Consider the following 23,923-nt stretch of genomic DNA (forward strand, 5'->3'; position numbering starts at 1 on the left):
GCTGGCCAACCTCCTGCATCCCTCCCTGGCCCTGATCGTGCACCAGTGGAGTCCTTCGGCCTTGCCTGTGCCTTCTTGCAATGTGGGACCCCTTGGGGGATGACAGAGAGCCAGTTCCAGCCCGATCCCACAGGCCAGGCTGAGGGACCTCACTGGTGCACGAAGTCATGCACTGGACCTCTAGTGAAGAACATATAAACAGAGAAAAGTGGTATTTCTCAAAACAAATGTAATTCATTGAAATAGCATATACAAAGGGGTCATCTGTAATATTTTCAACAATAAAGATAAATTAATAAAAGGAAATAGCATGTATATATGACTTGTCAGCAATAGAATTCCAAAATAAATATCCTTTTAATTTCATTATAATTCCTACCTCAAAATTTCTGTAAAGATAAACATATGTAGCCTTGTTACTGACATAACCCTTCAAATAGTTTAAAATAGAACAGCATTCGGATCCCATGCCAAACCAGATGGAACTGTCAGAGTAGGCAGTTAGTTATTAACAAAAGAGAAAGAAGGCAGATATCTGGTTAAGCCTGATTAAGTCAGGAAACAAAGTTTCACAATCACTCTGGGGAGTAACCAGCATCATTTTGGACAACATCCCCTCTAGTCAATAAGGCAGGAAAGACAGACTTACAGCTACCCCAAGGGGTAACAGGCTGGGGCGGGGCGGGGGGGGGCATGTCACAAAATGGCAAGTTGAAATTCCTTTCACTAAGTGCATGCATAGTAGAAGCCAAGATGAAGCAGAGGGATTCTTTTTACTAAGTGCATATACAGTAGGAGCCAAATAATGAAACAAAACTATGAAGCATGCACAGAAGCCAAAATGGTGACCATAAAGGGGGAAGAGACTATCCTGGGAAAATCTGGGAAAAGGATCCGATTGGAGAATGGCAGAAGACCTCGGAAAAGCTGGGAAAGAGATTAAATGAGGGTGGGTGAGAGGAGGGCACAAACAGAAGCCTAGGAAAAGCCAGGAACCCAGCTCACGTCCTCCTTGGGGCACATCCGTGCCCTTCTTTCTATTGGGCATGTACTTTTTGCCTTATTTTCTCCTAAACTCTATGGGTCCCTGTGAGACTTGCAACCAGAGGAGCAGCGAGCAGTGGCAAAGCACTCCTCTTTTGCCTCGGTAACATCCTTTCTTGCGTCCATGCAGCCAGTACCATAAGCCTGCCTGCTCTCTATCCCTCCAAGAGCACACTATCTCTTTTTGCTCTAATTAATCTGCCACTATTGCTTAAATCTCTTCTTACATGAGTGTCCCTGAAATTCTTTTCCCAAGACACTGTGGAAGAACTGCAGTATCTGGTACCAGAAATATAACAAAGCCCTGGTGTTATTTCTAAAATTATAACACATTTATGTAGCACTTTACAATTTATAAAGTCTTTTTACCAACATTATTCCATTTTGTTCTTCCCCACAGCCTTGCAAGGATAATAAGATACATATTATTATCTCTATTTGATGAATAAGGAAAAATGACAGCCTCTGGAAATGAGGTGGCTTGTTTAAATTAAAATGACTATTTTAAGTGACAAGACTACGCTTAAAAGCTAGATCTTCTAACTCCGGGGCTAGTTCTCTTCCTCTGATACCATAAAGCTTCTTCCTTTTTTTTACAACATGGTTAAGTAGATATTTATTGTTTCCCCAATTTCATATTATACAAAACTGAGTTTACTTACAGTGAAATGAATGCCTTGACATTATGAAATTATGAAATTACATATATATCAGAAAGAGCTAAGATCAGAATTTATATTTCCTGAGTTGCTGTTTCCACTGATGATTCAGCTAGAGATGTTTATCACTGTAAATCACTGTTTTTGCTACATAAGTACCTTGAGCCAAAACCTCTGAGCAAAATATGCCTGACATAAATTCTCTTATGGTTATAATTCAATTTCTTACTGTATTTACTACATTTTTTAAAGTTTCCAAAGAGATAATGTTTATATTATATAAGAAATATGCATGTTTTTAAACATCTTTTGCAGAAGGAAGTTTAAAATTGCTGAAGCAGATGTGACTATTGCCAAAAAAAAAAAATGAGGAAGTTAAACAAAACTAAATATAAAAATGTTAGAATATCAGATGTTAGAATGCTTGAGTGGATGCATTGTGGCAGTCACACATGGGAAATCTTACATTTTACATTTTGGAGACATGTTTTACACAAAGCCCCTATTTAGTGAAAATGCTGTTATATGGGTATATGATGGATGATTTCTTTTTATTTTAGAAGAGGCATGAGTGCAGTTTAAGACTAGCCCAAAGAATCACACGGTACTAGATGTTTATAGACACTAATAAAATTTCTCACTACCTATATATCTCATTAATACTGATAGTTATACTTAAAAAATAAGTGAGTCCTATATGTATCATTATTCTCTTTTTACCAGAAGGAAATAGGTTCAGGGAAATTAAGATAAGTTTCCTAGTACCACATAATTAATAAATGGTGAAGAATTAGTGATTATTTAGCTTATTTATATCTCTCAATGAAACAAATAACATATTTTGAAAAATCAAGTCAATTATAATAACTATTAGAAATGTTTTTTATCATGGTTTCCCTGGGGCAGAGGTCTGGGTGGGCCTATGCCCTGGCTGGAACTCATGCTGAATTAGCACCTCCTTCCTCCATCCACACCCAGGGATGAGAGCTGATCTTCACTTGCTATGTTTACCTTTGAGACAAGAAATTTAGTCTTTAACATAGAAAACATAGGAAAAACTGAAAATGCAAAAGAATAATAGATTTATTTGCAGAAATAAACTTGTTCTTGGAACTAAAAGCATGGCAGGTCTGCAGATACTCTGGATCTCTGGCCTTCTTCCACTTGACCTCTGTGCCTGTTCAAATTTGGAAGAAGTCCTTCCAAACTTCAGATAAAGCTAGCACTGGATGTGCTGCCTTTACTGGACCAGGTTCCATAGTCTGTCTTCCCAGCACTGAAAGGCTGAGGTTGAGAGACTGCTGTTTAAGTCTGTGAGAACATTACTAGTAAGTTCAGACCGCAGTTCTATCTCAGCGTCTGTGGGGGTGACTTCGGCCCAGGTGGCACAGAGCCCGCGCTGGAGTCCGGGGTGTGCTCCCTGCAGGCCCAGCTCAGCATAGATGCCTCTTCTCCTGAGCCTCTGCCACCTTCCCTGGTCCTCTGGCTAGAAGTTCTGGTTTCTCTCAGAATTTGAGATTCCTCTCCCCGCCATGCGCTGTGCTGAAGCTTCACATAACTGGTGGTTGTCAAGGAAAAGTGGAAAGAGTAAAAAAAGAGAAAAAATAATCAGGATTCCCCCCAAATTGTGGATCACAGGGGCCCATTTTCCCAGGTCCTCACCAGAAACCAGTTTTCTGTGGCATTTTAGGAGCTTAATCCCTGTCCTGGTTGCAGCTCCAGGGTAGCAGCAGGGCCAGGAGAGGAGAAGAGGGAATGTTCCCGGGCAGTGCCCCAGTCTGGCTCCGACAGCCCTTTGTCCAGTCCTCTCTGTGTCATTCCAGTCCTGCCATGATCAGGAAGGAAAACCAATCACTCACCTCTATGCTGCTCATTTGTCAGGTTCTATATATTTTTACTGAATTCAGAGAGGAAGGGAGAGGGAGAGATAGAAACATCAATGATGAGAGAGATTCATGGATCGGCTACCTCCTGCACGCCCCACACTGGGGATTGAGCCCGCAACCCGGGCATGTGCCCCTGACCAGAATGGAATCGGGGACCCCCCCCCAGCTCACAGGTCTATGCTCTATCTGCTAAGCCAAACAAGCTAGGGCATTCGTCAGGTTCTGACTTCCCGCCCAGTCTGCCTGTGGCTGCTTCCAGAGTCCATAGTTTCCAGCCTTTTCTATTCTGTCCCCAGCTTGTGGTGATCATCAGTGAGGGACGGCTGGCTGTGGACCTGCTCCACCTTGTTGGCTCCAGAATGATGTGTTACGTTTTTTGTTTTTTAAGAAGAAAGGGAAGGAAGAAAGTGAGCCTGGACAGCAAGTAGACTTTATTCAGAAATAAGTGAACCGTGTCTTTTCTCATAAACCTTTGAAGTGCTCTGTTGGTTGGTATGAGGTACTTTTTGTTTTTCTCTCTGGGTATTCTTCCTGAAAAAGGTGGGCGGAGTTGGCGGCACAGATACGGGAACAGAGGGTGAGCGTGCAGTCCCGGGTTTTGAGAGGCATGGTGTTCACACTATTCTGCATTTGTGAGCCTCTCTCGCCCTGTGGCTCAGGATTGGCAGTAGGTGGGACCAGCCGTGAATAGCTCCTCCTCTGCCTTCCTGATATGCCTGTCTGTTGGTCCTGCACACCATTGTTCTGTGCTCATTGTCAGCTGAATGTGGAGGGTCAACAGGCCTCCAGGGCACTTAGTGTAGCCACCTGTCTGAAAGCCCAGGGTCCCTGAGTCACTGTGTGGAGAAGAAGAGCCACAGTGGTTCCCAGGCCCAGAACATGGAACACAAATAGATTTCACTGGGTTCAGACATTGGAAAGTCCATTATCACAGCTTGACATTATTACCTTAACAGACACAGTCTTTGATGGGCAATTAGAATCTCCTGGGCTTAAACTCTGAGTAAATGTTGGACTTTTGATGAGTCACTTTTTGTCTCTCATCTTGGTTTAACCTCATGCAGAATAGAGCTGTCTCTGGAAGAAGAGAGCATGTAGAGATGAGGTACAATTATCATCAAATTTTGAGCACCATTATGCCAAGTACACAGAGAAAAATTATTAATCATCACTTACCTTTGACAGAACGTAAGCATCATTTCTATAGTTGTGATCTGCAGATCATTTAAAAGTATAGCCTCCCTACAATGGTGCCACCTTCCCTCTGGTCATCACATGTCCTTGAGTTGTGTCAGATATAAATATTGCTACCTCAGCCATTTTCTTTATTTCTATTTGCATAAAATATCTTTTTTTTTTTATCCCTTTCCTTTTAGTCTGTGTGTACCTATTATTTTGATGTGGGTTTCTTGTAGACAGCATACATATTGGTCTTCTTTCCTTATCCATTCAGCTACCCTATGTTTTTTGATTGGAGCATTTAAAGTGATTATTGATAGGTTAGTATTTATTGCCATTTTATTCTTTTAACTGTGTTCGTGTTGTTTTTTCTTCTTCTTCAAGAAGATCTTTTAACAGGCACTGTATTTCTGATTTGGTGGTGACAAACATTTTTAGTCTTTTATTGACTGGAAAGCTCTTTTTTTTTCAATTTTAAATGATGGCCTTTTAAAAGTAGTGTTGGTTTTAGTTTATTGCTTTTTATTACTTTGAATAATTTGTTCTAAACCCTTCTCTCCTGAAATGTTTCTGTTGAGAAATCAGCTATTAGACTTATAGGTGCTCCCTTGTAGGTAACTCTCTCTTGCTGATTTTAAGATTCTTTGTTTTTAACCTTTGTCATTTTAATTATGATGTGTCTTGGTGTGGGCCTCTTTGAGTTCATCTGTTTTGGGACACTCTGTGCTTCCCGGACTGGTGTGTCTTTTTCCTTCACCAGGTTAGGGAAATTTTCAATTATTTCTTCAAATAGGTTCTCAATCCTTGCTCCATTTGTTCTTCTTCTGTTACCCCTATGATGTGGATGTTGTTATGCTTCATGTTCCAAAGGTCTCTTAAACTATCCTCATTTTTTTATTTTTATTTTTTCTGCACTAAATGGGTATTTTCTTCTACTCTGTCTTTGAAATTGCTTATTTGATCCTCTGCCTAATCCAACCAACAGTTTATTCCTTCTAGAGTATTCATTTCAGATATTTTGTTAATTTCTGATTGGTTCTTTTTTTATAGTTTCTATGTCCTTTTTCATGCTCTTTGTTTACATTCTCACTGATTTCATCCATTCTTTTTCTAAGTTCCTTGAGCATCCATATATCCACTGCTTTAATCTCTACATCTGGCAGATTGCTTGCCTCTACTTCATTTAACTTTTTTTTTTCTGGTGATTTCTTCTGTTCTTTCATTTGGAGCATGTTTCTTTGTCTTCCCATTGTGGCCGTTTCTTTGTTTTTATTTATTAGGTAGATCTGCTTTGGTTCCCACTCTTGATAAGGTGGCCACCATCTTAGATCTCTAACAATGTCTTTCCTTTTAAAAAGGAATAATATTATATTGGTGGACCCACCTTGTGTTTATCCATTCATCCATCACTGGAATACCTGAGTTGCTTTATTGTGAATAACACTGATGTGAACATGGGTGTGCATATATCTCTTCAAGACCCTGCCTTCAGTTCTTTGAGTAAATACCCAGAAATGGGATAGCTGGGTCACATGGTGGTTCTGTGTTTTTGTTGTTTTTTTCTTGAGGAACCTGCTTTCCATAGCAGTTGCACCTGTTCACATTTCTAACTTCAGGGTACAATAATCTGTATATTGTATTGAATGCCCACTACCTGGCTTTCATTGTAAGAGTGGAATTAAATGGTTGAAACAGACCACATCTTTAGACTTAAGGTACATGGAACCCATAGTTTGAGATCAGCCATGTGAGCTCAAGGACTCTACAGTGAGTCCTGGGTTCTCAGAAGCCTGGGAGCTGCTTCTTGCTGTGGGCAATTCATGGGTCTTCTCGGGTGGGGCAGAGGAGCAAAAGCATGATTAGGTCATGAAGCTGCAATCTGTCACTGTGTCATGAAAGCTTAGTCCTTTTGTGTGTGGCTGACCCCAGCAGATGCCTCCCTCCATTTCTTTCCTAATAGAACTGTAGTTCTATTCAGATGTTCCATCAGATATATGTTCACTGGCTGCCCAGGCAGTACTTCCCCAGCCTTTTGCCCCTAAGGCATGGTGAGCCAGGCTGGCTGGTGTGCAGGGGAGGGCAGAGGGCAGATAAAGAGCCCTCGGTGGGTTGCAAATGCTATTAGATCCATTAAGGCTTTTAGGCATGAGAATGACATGATCTGATATATATATATGTGTGTGTATGTATATATATATATATATATATATATACACACACACTTATATTTGTCTTTTCACAGTTCTGGAGATTGAGAAGTCCAGGATAAAAGCAATGGCAAATCCAGTGTCTGGTGAAGGTCTGCTTTCTACTTGTAGACAGCTGTCTTCCTGCTGTAACATTACATGGTAATTTACATTTTTTAAAGATGACTCCTTAATTTTACATTGGATATGATATTTGAGATGTGTATTTTTCTTTTTCTTAAATTTATTGGGGTGGCACTGGTTAATATAGGTTTCAAGTGTAAATTTCTATGATATATAATTTGTATATTTTATTGTGTGCCTACCACCCAAAGTCAAATAATCTTTCTGTTATTATATATTTGGCTCATTTATCCTTTACTACCATCCACGCCCCTTCCCACAGATAACCATCATACTGTTTTCTGTGTCTATGAGTTTCAATTTTATATCCCACATGAGTGAAATCATGTGATTCTTAGCTTTTTTACGACTGACATATTTCTCTTAGCGTAATATTCTCATATTGTTGCATATTGCATTATTTCATCTTTTCTTGTGGCTTTAGATGGGTCTTGAAAGCACAGGTAGGATTTAGACAGATGAAGAGGGTGAGGAATGTGCTTCAGGTACAGAGAGTGGGCACGTAGCCTGAAGGCAGGATAGATGAAGACCCTAGCACACACCCTGCAGAGGCCTGGGGGGGCGGGGGACAGGGCAGAGGAGCAGAAGACCCTCTATGGAAGGGGCAAGGCAGAGGGGAAAAGGGACCATCCATGGTGGGAGCAGGGCAGGGGGAGAGAGGACCCTGTCCCCTCCATGGAGGATGCCGTGTCCCCTGCCCTGCCTTCTCCATGGAGAGTCTCCTGTCTTCCCTGGAGGAAGGAGAGATAAAGACTGGAGACCCAAGCACAGGCCTCCCAGAAGCCTATGAATGAGGGCACAGGGCTGAGAAACAGGAGGCCCTACATGGAGGGGGCAGAGTAGGAGGGACAAAGGACCCTCCATGCAGGGGGCAAGGCAGGGGGACAGAGAACCTTCCATGGAGAGGCAGGGTACTGAAACAAGGGATCCTTGCCTGGAACAATAGTGTTGTTAACTTGCCATTTGCTTGGAAGGTTGTTGTTGTTGTTTTTTTTTAAAATATATTTTTATTGATTTCAGAGAGGAAGGGAGAGGGGAGAGAGAGATAGAAACATCATAGATGAAAGAGAATCATTGATTAGCTGCCTTCTGCATGCCCCCTACTGGGGATCAAGCTGGCAACCCTGGGCATGTGCCCTTGGCGGGAATCGAACCTGGGACCCTTCAGTCCACAGGCTGACGCTCTATCCACTGAGCCAAACCAGCTAGGGCAGAATGCTGTTGTTTTTTAATTTGTCTTACTAAGAGATATTATTCTGTATGCTATTGGTTTGTGAAATGCCTACTATGAGCCTTTGCTAAATAAATTGCTGGCAAGGATTAATCAATCTCTGAGCATAATTTTGATGCCCAAAACAAAACAAAACAAAACATAAATTTATATACTATTTGAGGAAATAAAGCTTTTTCTCCTTCTCAATAGTAATATCTCTCATTGTAGTGTGCACCTATAGGAATCAGGAATGCAATATCTGTTATTGATCCATCCTCTCCTATATAATAAAAGGCTAATATGCAAATCGACTGAATGGTGGAACAACCAGTCGCTATGACATGCCCTGACCACCAGGGGGCAGACGCTCAACGCAGGAGCTGCTCCCTGGTGGTCAGTGTGCTCCCACAGGGGGAGTGCCACTCAGCCAGAAGCCAGGCTTATGGCTGGCAAGCACAGTGGTGGTGGCAGGAGCCACTCTCGCCTCCGTGGCAGCACTAAGGACCCCTCGGGCAATTTCCGACTGCCGGGAATGGGCCTAAGCTGGCAGTCAGACATCCCCTGAGGGTCCCAGACTGTGAGAGGGTCCTGGCTTGGCTGAGGGATCCCCCTACCCCCAGTGCACGAATGTTGTGCACCGGGCCTCTAGTGCTATATAAATGCCAAAATTACAGTTGTATTTATGGCCAGTAAATAGAGCCTATAAACATTATTAAATTGTTTTAAAAATAACAAAGAATAGTTATCTGGGAGGCACAAAAAAAGAAATTGCTTTGTTGGAGATTGTTAACCTACAAATAAAATTTATTTCAAAGTAAGGGGCAACAAGCATTTATTTGAGATCAAAAAGAATATCTATTCAGGAAGCACTGATTTAGATAGAAGCCCACAAAATGTTCTGATAAAGAGAAAAAAGCAAGGGGTGTTGATGAGAAAGGGAAGAAGGACAATTACATCAGCAGAGGAAGGCCTTTCTCTGAGTACAGAAAAGCTAACATAGTGATACTAATTCTAAACAATTTTCAGTCTGTGAGTCATCAGTCTTATAGTCATAACATCTGCTTTCTTATTATCTTTGCAAATACTTCTTTGGGACACAATGTTGTTTCAGGCCCAGTCCAAAGGTGATTTTGCCCTAATTTAACATTCCAAAGATTTGAGGCATAAGATGTGCAGGGCAGCGACTCTGGAATGGCAGCTCTGGCTCCATTTTAAAGTGGCTCCATCTGTTATTATTATTATTATTTTTTACAAGACTACCTGAAAGAATTTTCTCTTATTTACATTGGCTGCCTGTGGGGCCCTTCAGGTGATTCCAATGTAAACCAGGGTGGAGAAGTACTGTGTCAGATGATCTTTAAGCTCCTTTCCTGCTCCAAAATTAGTTGTTTCTAATAATAGAGTTACATTTTTGTTTCATTCAAATAGTTAAATTTAAACATTTGCCAGTTGCTTGAATTGTAGTTTTATACTTTCATTATTTAACTCTCAGTAAGGATATTCATGTCAAAATGTAAAAGTGTCTCCTATTACAATACTAATTTGTAAAACAAACAAATCTAAGCAAAGAAGAAACTTTAAAAAATAAGCCTGTGAGCAGAAGTTCAAAATTATGTGTAGATAAGGGACAATAAATTTCCAAGTTAATTAAACCTAGACTTAAGAAAAGATGAAAGCAAAACTGCACAGCCAGGAAATACAAAAATTAGAATAGATCCCTGAGGAAACCCAGGCAGGAAAAATTAAGGACATTTTTTATATAGAGTTGGTATCTGGAAACTTAAGGAAAAAGAAAGGGAAAAAAAAAGGCATTAAACCAGTGGTATAACAAATGAAGAGATGGTGCAGGTGACCTGGGAGAGAAGCTGGGTGAAAGGCATGAATTATGAAGGAAGGCCCTGCCCTGAGAAAAAGAATCTCAACCTCTTCACTGGAGTTAGAGGGAGCAGCAAATGGTCCAGGCCTTAGGGGTTGAGGAAGAGACCCTCACATCTTCATCATCAACTAGGTCATTGAAGAACAATTTATGTCAAAATAACCATTATAGATGTACTTAAGGAACATGCAATACATATGAGGCTCCCTCGACTCACTACCAATTTACATTAAAAAAAGATCACAGCCCTGACTGGTTTGGCTCGGTGGATAGAGCGTCAACCTGTGGACTGAAGGGTCCCAGGTTCGATTCCGGTCAAGGGAATGTACCTTGGTTGCAGGCACATCCCCAGTAGGAGGTGTGCAGGAGGCAACTGATCGATGTTTCTCTCTCATCGATGTTTCTAACTCTCTATCCCTCTTCCTTCCTCTCTGTAAAAATCAATAAAATATATTTAAAAAAAAAAAGATCAGAAAGCCCTAGCCAGTTTGGCTCAGTGGATAGAGTGTTGGCCTGTGGACTGAAGGGTCCGAGGTTCGATTCTGGTCAAGGGTACATGCCTGATTGCAGGCTCAGTCCCCAGTAAGGGGCATGCAGGAGGCAGCCAATCAATGACCCTCTCTTACCATTGATGTTGCTGTCTGTCTCCCTCTCCCTTCCTCTCTGAAATCAATAGGCTCAGAGTAGGCGTTTCACAAACCAATAGCTTACAGGATAATATCTCTTAGTAAGACAAAATATTTTTTAAAATGTTTAAAAAAAAAGATCGGAAATATATTTTTAAGAAAAGGTAGCTCACGGAAGCCACCTTCCCCTTATATTACTTGACATTTTAGAACATTTTAGGTTTTGATGTCTAGTTGTTAATGTTCCACATTCTTCTTCTGAAAATGAGGTTCACATGGCCATTGTGCAGAACATTTGTAAGATAAAGAAAAACACACTCCCCGAGAGACCTCCAATCCCAGCACCTTGATATAAATATCAATAATATTTTTGGCATATATATTTACATTTTTTTCATATGAAGTTTATATGAATTTGCAACCTTAACTTTAGATGTGCAGAAGTGGAAGGCAAGATTTGGGCCCTCATGATCTGCATGCCCTGGTATTATGTCTATGACTGCGTTACTTTACACAACAAAATGGAATTAAGGTTGCAGATGGAATTAGGTTGCTAAGCAGTTAACAAAATAGGGAGATTATACTGGGTTACTTGGGTGGAAATGGAAGTGGAAAAGGAAGTCAGAGAGATGTGACTATTAGGAAGAGGCAGGAGAGACTGGAATCATGAGAGGAACTCAACCTGCCACTACTGGCTTTGATGATGTAGCATGGGGATCATGAGCCAGAAGGAGTTTAGAATATGCTACCCCAAATATATGTTGCTCTGGCATATTGACTATTTTGTCTTTAAGGCTCTTGAAAAACAGCAAATATAAGAAAAATACTTAGATTTTCTTTAAAAGCAGGGGATGAAATACCTATATGAAAGATGCCCTCCCTATACCATAAGAAAAATACATTCTAAACATCAAGGACAGGAAGTTGAGATAAAGAGAATTCTATATAAACAGACCTTGTTAAAATAATTCTTATCTTCCTTAAGCCTGCCCACATAGCTGAGTCACTTTTTCACAATTGCCTCTCTTTGTTCTAATATAAAAGTGAGTTCGTTTCACAATTTCTTTTGGTCTTTGTGTCTCATGAAAGCTCCTAAGTCATGAAAAGCTTGTTAAGTAAATGTGTATGCTTTTCTTCTGTTGATTTGTATTATGTCAATTTAATTCTCAAACCCAGCCAAAAGGAACCCTAAGAGGTTTAATAAAGATAACAGTTTGTCTTCCCTACAAGTCAAGTTTGTCTTCCCTACAAGTCAACATGGGTGCCCTCTAGAAGATGGGAATAGCCCTCTGTTGATAGCCAGCAAGTAAATAACAACCACATTCCTGCACTGACAAATTGGTTGTATCCCTTAAAGGACTTTTGCTCCCCATCTTGGTATTTTGGCATTTCCCAGAGGTTGGGTCACTGATGGTCTTTATTCTTATCCCAGGGTCTGTCTCAGGCTAGTAACCTCACATAAAGTAGCAGCCAGCTGGGTGGGTAATACATTTCCCCAGGCTTTTAAAGTCAGGCTTCATAAAGCTGAATATTGGGTGAATTTCTTGCTTTCCATACAGGGAAACAACTTTTTTTTCTCTCTCCCAATTCGGTTCTTTGATTCTGATCAACCTCTGGGAAATAGGTTATTCAGAAACAAGGATGGAGCAAGGGAGCACTTACGGTCCTATGGTAAAATCCTAGGGAAGAGATGATGGGACTTGAACCAGCGCAGAAGAAGTGATAAATGGCTGCATTTTGAATACTTTCAAGGGTAGAACCAGTGATTTGACATGGGGTGTTAAGTCAAATATAAGTAGGTTTGTCAGGACTCACCTGCCTTCACATACCACATAACTGGGAGTCCAAAGGGACCATAAATGACTTAAGGGAACATTTCACATCTTGAAACTGGAAATGAGAATGTAAAGGTTGTCACACGTGAGAATTTACTTTTAGTAGTTAAAGACTTGGTTCTCCAACCTAAATCTACAGCCAATATTTATTTTTTTGATTCATCTCCTTTTCTACAGTCTTTGGGTTTTGATTATCTTCCAATTCCAGCTGGCATTAAGTGCCAGTTCTTTCTCCTATCCTACATCCATCACCCGTGCATGCTTCAGCCTTCTCTTATCCCTCCCTTACAGTAGTAGCCCCAAAGACATGATGGCTGCTGTTTGCAGGGGAAGAGAATACAAGATAGTTGAAAATAGCCCTCTATTCTATTCACAAACATGACTTTACATTGCTGAAAACCGAATAGTGAAATAAACACTTTAAGAAATACACTATTGCTCTATTACTGTTAGTGGTAAATCTACTTTATTGGTGGAAGTAACATAAAGTATTAATAAATTAAAAGAAGCAGTATCATTTTGGGCAAGTGGAATTTCCGCTTTCATTCTAAGGTGGACTTCATGTTGGCTTTTAAACAACTGCGGGCTCTACTGCTGTTATCCAGGAGCTGTAAACACTCCGGCAAGGTAGTTTTCTTTCTATGGCTCCCCTCCCTCCCCCGCTTCTCTCACCCATAAAATCTCAACCTTCCTATTGCCTCCTGATCTTCGGAGCCTTGGAAAATTTAAAACTTCATTTAACAAATACTTGGTGTCTACTGTACGCTTGATGCTGGGAGAAATACCAAGTACAAGATACAGGACACAGGTCCCTGCCTCTCTAGAGTAAGAAATTCCATGAATCAGGCAAGAGTGAATCCAATTTTCAGTCAGTACACCTCCTGGATTGGCCTTTAGCCATCACGTACATCAGCTGCGGCAACTGCTGTGAACACTCACCCAGCAAATTCTTCAAGGGCCATGCTAAGGCGGAAAAGGCTGAATTCCATCTTATTTTCACTTTTAAAGAAGTGAAATTAAGGACGGTTCACTGGAGTTTGCTACCTGCGGTGTTTTCAGAGGGCATTCCTTTACCTGCCCCAGCGACGCTAACCTAATTTCACAGTTCCCCATGACAACCCACACTTCCCAGTCTGGTTCTAGGTGAAAGGTCGCACTGGACATTGACCAATGGGCTCGTTCCTTCTCCGCTGAGGGGCGGGATCATGGAGGCGTAAACTTCGGAGGCCCGCCCCCGGACGTGGCGTGCGTGCGTGGCGGCGCGCGGCGCGAGCCGGGTTATCTAGCGTGTGGCGCCCTCTGGCGGCAGCGGGGACTCAGTGGGACAGCCGGAGCTGCATTCCTGCCATGGACCCGCAGAAAGAGGCGCGAACACCCCGGAACCCGGTCGGGCAGCTGCCGGCCTCGCGGTCTCAGACGCCGAAGGAGGAGGAGCGGCGGGAGAGCGGCGAGGCGCCGGCGGCGGCCTTGGGCGAGGAGGCGGACGCCAGTGCGGACGGGCTGTGGGAGCTGCCGGTGGAGCCGGCTGAGCGGAGGCCCGAGTGCAGCCGGTGCAGGTGATGGGGGGGTGGGAGGAGGGGGGAGAGGACGGGGCGGGGCGGCCTCCGGGGAGGCTGCGGGGCGCTCCCCGGCTCAGGCATCGCAGCGCTTAGGGTGCGGGCCCGCTGGCTGACCTTGCAATCTGGGTGCGTACTTGTCACTGCTCTTTAGTAAGAAGCCGCTTATCTAGGTTCGGTATTATGTAGCCTTACTTCCCGCAAGACCCGGAGCGCGTCACGTGATAAGCAGACTTCAGTTCTACTGTCAAGAAACTTAGGAGTGATGGGAAAGAAAGGCTTAATGGCAGTAATACTTGTAACTGTTAACACCTTTATGCATAAGTGACAGTCATCTCACACATCAAAACAAAATGCATTGGAGGACAGAAACAACCAAAGTGGCTATTCGAGGCGTTAAGATTATATTCAGAATTCTAAATTCCCTCAGAAATACTTATTGAGCACCCACCGTGTGCCAGGCACCGTGCTAGGTCCTGGGGATGCAGGCATGGATAAAACAGACGTGGTCTCTTACAGGCCAAGGACGAGATTATTGACTAAACAAGCAGCACCACCACCAACTAACATGATGGAATGCTCACAATGTGCGCAGTTGTTGAGGTACTTTTCAGGAGCACTCCATTGTGCTTGCACACGGGAGGATTGTGAGGATTGCTTTCCCGGCTTGTTTGAACTTTTTGCTGTTGAGATACAAGATTCTCTTTACGTCCTGGATGTTCTGGATCATTTTCCTTGGATACGGAAGGTCTCCATCTATCACGTATCTCACTGTTGCCCTTCACAATGTAACTATTAGATACTGCCCCTGCTTCCTCACTTAGAATCACACTACACTTAGTCACCAGATGTATACTGTCCTGAGTTGGCTCTCACTAAAGTCACCAGTAATATCCATGAGGTGAAATCCAATGGATCCTTTTCTGTTCACTTTCTACTAGACTTTTTGGCAGCATTCGGCATTTGAATACATATATATATATATATATATATATATATATATGTATATATATGTATATATATGTATATATATGTATATATATATGTATGGTGTACCACTTTTTATTTTTTTAAATGGTACAGTCACTTTATTTTTATTTATTTATTTTAAATCCTCACCTGAAGATATTTTTCCATTGATTTTTAGAGAGAGTGGAAGAGAGAATAAAAGACAGAGAGCAATATTGATGTGAGAGAAACACATCGATTGGTTGCCTCCTGCACACACCCGGACCAGGGCCCAGGCCCAGGAGGAGCCTGCAACCAAGGTACATGCCCTTGACTGGAATCGAACCTTGACCCTTTAGTCCACAGGCCAATGAGCCAAACCAACTAGGGCAGTGGTCGGCAAACTCATTAGTCAACAGAGCCAAATATCAACAGCACAACGATTGAAATTTCTTTTGAGAGCCAAATTTTTTAAACTTAAACTTTTTCTAACGCCACTTCTTCAAAATAGACTCTCCCAGGCCGTGGTATTTTGTGGAAGAGCCACACTCAAGGGGCCAAAGAGCCGCATGTGGCTCGCAAGCCACAGTTTGCCGACCACTGAACTAGGGCAATACTCACTTCTTGAAACACTTTTTCTGTGGCTTCCCTTTGGTTTATCTGACTTCTCTGCCCTAGTGTTCTTTGCCTGTTCTGCTTTAACTCTAAATGTTGCACTTCAGGTCATGATTTTAAATTCTCTTCAAACACCACAGGCTTCCCACAAGTGATGTTACCAGTTTTCATGGGTAAGTTATTACCTCCAATATCTCTAGCCCATCAATTTTCAACTTTTTTGATCTCATGGCACACATAAACTAATTACTAAAATTCTGCAGCACACCAAAAAAGATTTTATATATTTTGCTCATCTGAAAAATAAAAAGGTATAATTTTGATTCATTCACACTGGGCAGCTATTGTGTTAGCTGTTGTCATTTTTTAAATTTAACATCTCAGAGAAAAGAGCTCAGTGCCCCTGACTAAAGAGTCGGGTATTGCATGTTTTAAAAATTCTTGTGGCACACCAGTTGAAAATTGTTGTTCTAGCCCAGGGGTGGGCAAACTTTTTGACTCGAGGGCCACAATGGGTTCTTAAACTGGACCGGAGGACCGGAACAAAAGCATGGATGGAGTGTTTGTGTGAACTAATATAAATTCAAAGTAAAGGAGCGGAGTGGAGAGCAAGAGAACCCTCCGCTCTTTCGGCTCGCGGGCCGGATAGAACAGCCGATCGGCCGGATCCGGCCCGCGGGCCGTAGTTTGCCCACGGCTGTTCTAGCCCATACCCTTCTCCTGGATACCAGACCTATGCATTCCTATAACCATTGTTTATTGAGTGCTCTGCTGATTACTGGTAATACAGTGGAGTCTGTGTCCATATGGAGTGTTCAGTCTGGTATTGGATACAGATAATAAACCAGCAAACAAGAAACCAAATATATAATTACAGTTTTGAAAAAATACCCAGCAATGAAGAAAAGGAATAGATTGCTATGATAAAAATAGAAGGGGGGGGTGGTGTCAGGAAAGATTTCTGAGGAGATAGCATTTATATTGAAGGTTGAAAGATGAGAAGGATCCAGCCAGGAGAAAAGCATTCCCACAAGGAGAATAGGACAGACTGGCTGAAGATCTGTACCACCTGAGTGCTTGGGGTATCCTACTTTGGACATTTTGTTCTTTTACCAACGCTGGATTGTAAGACCTCAGAAGAAGGGATCTTGAGTGTAAGGAACTTTTTGTATTTTCTAAGTGTACTATGTATAGTAGAACCTTAATAGACTTTTGAGGAGGATGGATAATTTGTGTCTAGAAGGCACTATTTATATGAACAGAAGGGGTTTTGAATATAATTTATTTAAACAAAGCTGTCTAAGGGTGTTAGGTGATAACACTTAAAAATGCTGAAAGAAAAGTGTTTCAAACATAAATCCAGGGCTAAAGTATCATGTGAGCTTTATTATGTAGTTTTCAGTCTATTTAAAACTGCTAATTATAAGTGCTGTATATACTTTAAAATATAGTCTCCTCTGTTAGTAAAGGGTTATAACTTTTCTCTGCTTACCCCTTTAATAGACTTTACTTTAAAAAATATTTTTTATTGATTTTTAGAGAGAGAGCGAGCAAGGGAGAGGGAGAGAGAGAGAAACATCTTTGTGAGAGCAAGACATTGATTTGCTGCATCCTGCTGCTCCCTATCAGGCATCAACTCTGCAATCCAGGCATGTGCCCTGACTGGGAATCAAATAGGCACCTTTTGATTCCCAACCTAGCCATATCATCCAGGGCAATAGACTTTATTTTTTAAAGAGTACTTTCAGATTTATAGCAAAATTGAAGTAGAAGGTATGGAGATGTCCCATATAACCCTTGCTCCTACCCACCCATGCATAATTTCCTTCATTATCAGCATTCCCCACCAGAGTGGCACATTTTAACTGTTCATGAACTACATTAACACATCATTATCACTCAAAGTTTATAGTTTACATTAGGTTAATTCTTGTTTTTGTGCATATTTTACGTTTGGGCAAATTTTAATAATATATATCCACTATTATAGTATCATATAAAGTATTTTCATACCCTAAAAATACTCTTTGCTCTGCATTTTCATCTTTAATACTCCCTAATCTGATCAGCTTTTGAAAAATAAAAATGACTTGCTGGATTTTAGCTTGTTTTCAGTTACATTTTGTTAATGTTTTAGGGTCATGATTCATGCCAATATTTCTGCATTTAGCTTTTTCTAGTAAATTTTTCTACCTTTTGAAAGCTCTTCTCCCTGTTGGCATGCTATGCATTTTGTTTGTTTTAATTGTTTAGAATACAGTTCTAGAAATATGAAGACTATTAGGTGTTATCAATACAATATAAACTAATTGATGGCTCGTTATATTTTATTTTATTAGGCTGTTAGGGTTTTATTAGTTTTCTGTGTGAACATTTATGCTTAAAGTAGTTTTAAAAACTAAAGATCATTCTTAGATTTGAGTGATCACTAAGTCACAATTTTTTGGCCATTTATTTAAAATAGTATTTATTTCTCTAAACACATAACTGGCCTCCATGTATTTGAATGTTTTTGGGTGTTTTTTGTAGTTGATTTCTAATTTCATTCCACTGTGATCTGAGAAGATGCTTGATAGGATTTCAGTTTTCTTGAACTTTTAGAGACTTGTTTTGTGTCCTAACATGTGGTCTATCTCTGTGAATGATCCAAGTGTGCTTGAGAAGAATGTATATTCTGCAGTTTTGGGGTGAATTGTTCTATAAATGTCAATTAAATCCATCTGATCCAGTGTGTCCTTTAGAGTCACTGTTTCCTTGATAAGTTTTGTGTCTGGAAGATCTATCGAGTGAAGTCAGAGGGGTGTTAAAGTCTCCTACTATGTCTCTCCCTTAAAGTCCTCTAGAAGTTTTTTTTTTAAATATATTTACATGCTTCTATATTTGGTGCATATATGTTTACCAGAGTTATATCCTCTTATTGGATCGATCCCTTTAGTGTTATGTAGTGACCTTTGTTGTCTCTTGTGATGGCCTTCATTTTGAAGTCTATTTTGTTGGATATGAGTATTGCTACTCCAGCTTTTTTTTTCTTTTCCATTTGCATAGAAAAATATTTTCCATCTCTTCACTTTCATTTGTGTGTGTCTTTTGTTTTGAGGTGGGTCTCTTGTAGACAGCATATAGTTGGGTCATGTTTTTATATCCATTCAGATACCCATGCCTTTTGATTGGAACATTTAATCTATTTACATTTAGGGTTATTATTGAGAGGTACTTATTTATAGCCATTTTAATTCTGTATGGCTAAGTTTCTCTCTCTGTTTCTTCTTCTCCTACAGCAGTCCCTTTAGCATTTCTTGTAATGCTGGCTTGGTGGTGATGTACTCCGTTAGCATTTTTTGTCTGGGAAGCTCTTTATTTGACCATCTGTTTTGAATGATAACCTCGCTGGATATTACCTTGTGTACTTCATGCTATGCCAGAAAATCTTCTGGCCTGTAGAGTTTCTGATGAGAAATCAGGTGTCAGACTTATTGGAGCTCCTTTGTGGATAACAGTTTTCTTTTCTTTTGCTGCCTTTAAGATTCTCTCTGTCTTTAATTTTTGGCATTTTAATTATGACGTGTCTGGATCTGGGCCTGTTTGGGTTCTTCTTGCTTGGGGTTCTCTGTGCCTTCTGGACTTGTATGACTTTTTTCTTTACCAGGTTAGGGAAATTTTCTGCCATTATTTCTTCAAACATGTTCTCTATCCCTTTCTCCCTTTCTGGCACACCTGCTATTTGAATATTGTTATGTTTCACATTTTCCCACAGCTCCCTCCTGTTTTTTAATTGTTTTTTCCTTTTTGGTTCTCTGATTTTTTTCAACCCTGTTTTCTAATTCACTGATTTGATCCTTAGCTTCTCCTAATCTGCTGTGTATTCCTTCCAATGTGTTCTTTATTTGTGCTATGTCATTCTTTATTTCTGTTTTCATATCTTTTCTCATGTTGTTGAGCATCTTTACCATCATTATTCTGAACTCTGTATCAGATAAATTTCTTTTATCCATTTATCTCTTCTTCTGGAGAATTCTCTTGTTCTTTCATTTGGGGGTTGTTTCCTAGCCTCCTCATTTTGGCTGCCTATTTGGGTTTGTGACTATGTATTAGGTAGATCTGCTATGCCTCTCAATCTCTAGTGCAGGACAGTGTCAAATGCTGCTTCTGACTAATTAGATTAGGCAAAGACTCAAAGTCTCCAGAGAATGCCTCTGTCTACAGACTGATAGAATTTTCAAGAGTTTTTTTCAATAGGGTGGAGCAATTGCTTCTGCTTGGAGGCTAATTGTTTTTTTCAGTCTCTTAATGGGCCTGAGCAATTCCACACCATGAGGCAAGATGTTTTCCGATAGGGTGGATCAACTGTCTTCCCCCCAGGCTAGGTTGCCTGTATAGCACATGTCCATGTGAGAAAGATGACCTCCACAGCATGAGGGAATGACTCAGCATGGGAAACTGGAGTGTCTGTCTTCTGAGCTCTAACCCCAGAGCCCCCAATCCTGGCTTCTGCTCACACAGCTCCAGTCCACTCTGCCCTCCCTCTGCCAGAGCACAAGGTGGTAGCTCAACAAGGAATTTTGTGTGTTGGCCCTTGAAGAGAGTGCCTGAATTTCCAGCTGTATCTTCCCTGGCAGACAGCAGCCATGCTGCTTTTCACAGCCAGATGTTATGTGGGTACCCTTCTCAGTTCCAGTGCTTTCTGCTGGGGGCCCAGCTTGGGGATTAGACTCCAGAGTTCTCAGTGGCAACCCCCCACAGCTGAGATATCTCTCTGGAACTTCAATTGTTGTCTGCTGGAGCCCGGCCAGCCCTTTTGTGCCTCTGCCCTCCCTACCAATCTCTATGTGGTCTCCACTTTCGGTCCTTGGTTATTAGGATTCTCTCTAGCAAGTCTTTTGTTGATTATTCAGGAAGTTTTTCTATATTTTAGTTGTAATATCAGTTTGGTCCTGGGAGCGTGTCTGTGTAACATCCACTTACTCTGCTGCCGTTTTTAATCTCTCCCCCAAGGCAGTTTGAAATAAAGATTATTGAATTGGTATCTAATTAGAATTAGAAAACAAACTGTTTTGGTAAATTTAAAATCAACTAGGTTAGCCCTGGCCAGTGGGGCACAATTGTTTGGAGCATTGTCTCATACACTGGAAGGTCATGGTTTTTAATTCCTGGTTAGGGCACAAAGCCAGGTTTCAAATTCAATCCCCATTTGGGGGTGCATATGGAAGGCAAGTGATCACTCCATGTGTCTTTCTCTCTCCCTTTCTCTCCCTCTCTCTCTAAAGTCAATAAAGAAACAAACATATCCTCAGGTGAGGATTAAAAAATTAAAATCAACTAGGTCAGTGGTCGGCAAACTCATTAGTCAGTAGAACCAAATATCAACAGTACAACGATTGAAAGTTCTTTTGAGAGCCAAATTTTTTAAACTTACACTTCTTCTAACACCACTTCTTCAAAATAGACTCGCCCAGGCAGTGGTATTTTGTGGAAGAGCCACACTCAAGGGGCCAAGTTTTTAGAGTAAAAACTTAGATAATCTGCAAGTTTAATATTTTGTGCATTTCAAAAGTATCATATTCCTAAGAGAAAATTATTAAGGTAATGTTCTATTTTCTGTTAGTATAGAAAATATGTTTACTCTTTGAAGTAGTTCATTAGTAATATATGTGGAAAGCTAACTGATTTACAGATTGCTTTGTAAGCTAATCATATGTTCAAAGTTGAGCAAAGATGATATATGTCAAAAGGGAATTTTTTTCATAATCTTAATTAAGTCTCCAAAGAGGAGTGACCAATTTTAAAAATCACATTAGAGCTTTCTAAATGTTTGATTTATATTCCCCAAGAAAAATAAGAGTTAGTTATTACCCTATGATAGAAGTTTTCTTCAAAAACATCAAAGCATATTAATTCTTTAAAGTATATCTGCCCAAAATTAATAATTCATAGTTCTGTTAGTGCTCATGTAGTGAGGAAACATATTCAGAAATATTATAGTCTAAAATTTGTCATTACTTAAAGAGTTCACAGGTTACAAGTGCCTTTACATCTATATTTTTATTTAGTACATAAGACAACTTTGTGAATTAAATAGTTATTCCCTTTTATAGACTCTCAAGGTCAGATGACTACTAAGAAGTATAGCTACTTTAGCTTTCATATTTTTATTAGTATACCAAATAATAATGAATTATACTGAAATGAATAGTGTGGCTGCTTTTTTTTCCTGTTGCGTATAATAAATACTTTGAGGGAAGTGTTTGTCTTATTAGCCATCAATTGTTTTCATTTTTCTTTGTCCAGGACTTTTAGTTACTTTGGGATGAGCACATTTTTGGGGGGGTAGAGGGGGAGAAGCAATTTTAATTGTCTTTTCTTTTCTTTTTTTTTTTTTTTAAGATAGAGCTTTTATCTCTTGAATCCTTTACCTGCCTATGGTCAGCTTCTCATTTGTATTAGTGGCGTCTCACTTTTCAGTCAGAAAGGCAAATTTGTCAAAGGGAGGGGTTGGGGAGTGAAGAACACTGCTTTAGACCTCTGGAGCACAGGTCTCTGAAATCTCATTTAAAGATATTTATTCTCTTTATAGAGTTGCTTCCTTTCCTATAACATGATTTTATTTTTTAAGCTTATCCTTCCTCTACTCCTGAAGGCAGTTATAAAATAATAGTATAGTGATAAAAACAACTTTTGGGAGTATGAGAATATTATTGTTATTTATATTTGAAGCAATCCGATATACAAGTTATTTTTTTTCTCTTTTTTTTTTTTAAATAAATCTTTATTCAGATTATTACAATTATTTCTCCTTTTTCCCCCCATAGCTCCCCTCCACCCCTTTCCCACCCCACCTTCTGCCCTTACCTCCCCCCCACTGTCCTCATCCATAGGTGTATGATTTTTGTCCATTCTCTTCATGAACCCCCCCATACCCCTTTCCCCCTGAGAATTATCAGCCCACTCCCTTTCTATGCCCCTGATTCTATTATATTCACCAGATTATTCTGCTCCTCAGGTTTTTAATTCACTTGATTTTTAGGTTGGCTTGTTGATAGATATGTATTTGTTGTTCATAATTTTTTCTCTTTACTTTTTTCTTCTTCCTCTTCTTTAAGAATACCTTTCAGCATTTCATATAGTACTGGTTTGGTGGTGATGAACTCCTTCAGCTTTTTCTTATCTGTGAAGCTCTTTATCTGCCCTTCAATTCTGAATGATAGCTTTGCTGGGTAGAGTAATCTTGGTTGTAGGTTCTTGCTATTCATCACATTGAAAATTTCTTGCCACTCCCGTCTGGCCTGCATAGTTTCTGTTGAGAAGTCAGCTGACAGTCGTATGGGTGCTCCCTTGTAGGTAATTAACTGTTTTTCTCTTGCTGCTTTTAATATTCTCTCTTTGTCTTTTGCTCTTGGCATTTTAATTATGATGTGTCTTGGTGTGGTCCTCTTTGGATTCCTTTTGTTTGGGGTTCTGTGGGCTTCCTGGACTTGTAAGTCTATTTCTTTCACCAGGTGGGGGAAGTTTTCGGTCATTATTTCTTCAAATAGGTTTTCAGTATCTTGCTCTCTCTCTTCTTCTGGCACCCCCATAATTCTGATGTTGGTACGCTTGAAGTTGTCCCAGAGTCTTCTTACATTATCTTCAACTTTTTGGATTTTTTTTTTTGCTTTTTGCTTTTTCGGTTGAGTGTTTTTTGCTTCTTTGTATTTCAATTCTTTGACTTGATTCTTGTGTTCCTCTATTCTGTTTCTGGGTCTCTGTATAATATTTTTTATTTCAGTCAGTGTATGTTTAATTTCTAGTTGGTCCTTTTTCATATCTTCGAGGGTCTCGTTATATTTATCGGCCTTTTCTAGGATATTCTTAAAAAGTCTTATAACGGTGGTTTTGAATTCTATATCCAGTCGTTTGTTTTCCTCCATTTCTTTCGTTTGTGATCTGATTCTTTGACCCCGCATTTTCACTGAATCCCTGAGTTGGTAAGGTAGATATTTGTGCTAGGTTTCCAATATGGCCCAGTGGGTCTGCTTCCCCAGTTAACCTGAGGTGGACACTCTTGGTGCACCCCTTTGTGGACTGTGTGTACAGCCTTGTTGTAATTAAGTCTTTATTGTTGTTGGTATCACTGGGAAGAATTGACCTCCAGGCCAGTTGGCTGTAAGGATCAGCTGTGT

The 23,923-nt window shown here is 40.4% G+C and overlaps 1 protein-coding gene and 1 long non-coding RNA gene across 4 annotated transcripts in view; one reads left to right on the forward strand and one right to left on the reverse strand.

Annotated features, from left to right (window-relative positions):
* Positions 1-217: 217 nt before the first annotated feature.
* LOC308253689 lies at positions 218-13,774 on the reverse strand. 2 transcript variants are annotated; one of them, XR_013961147.1, is made up of 5 exons: positions 13,588-13,771; positions 12,629-12,703; positions 4,538-4,666; positions 3,366-3,528; positions 2,770-3,261 (listed from the first exon to the last, which is right to left on the reverse strand). It is a non-coding gene; the product is annotated as an uncharacterized lncRNA (long non-coding RNA). The 2 variants fall into 2 exon arrangements; XR_013961146.1 differs by lacking the exons at positions 3,366-3,528; positions 12,629-12,703 and having other exon boundaries at positions 218-3,261; positions 4,538-4,664; positions 13,588-13,774.
* Positions 13,775-13,964: 190 nt separating this feature from the next.
* DTWD2 (DTW domain containing 2) overlaps positions 13,965-23,923 on the forward strand; it is a gene marked incomplete at its 5' end in the record, with an annotated part of 95,043 nt that continues 85,084 nt past the window's right edge. Inside the window, one exon of one of the 2 annotated variants that reach the window (XM_080678722.1) lies at positions 13,965-14,204. In XM_080678722.1, the coding sequence (XP_080534848.1) occupies positions 13,996-14,204 (209 nt within the window). The remainder of the gene's footprint in view (positions 14,205-23,923) is intronic. The other variant, XM_080678723.1, reaches the window with a different exon arrangement.

This window comes from Plecotus auritus (genome assembly GCF_963455305.1).
Source record: "Plecotus auritus genome assembly, chromosome: 7".
NCBI lineage: Eukaryota > Metazoa > Chordata > Mammalia > Chiroptera > Vespertilionidae > Plecotus > Plecotus auritus.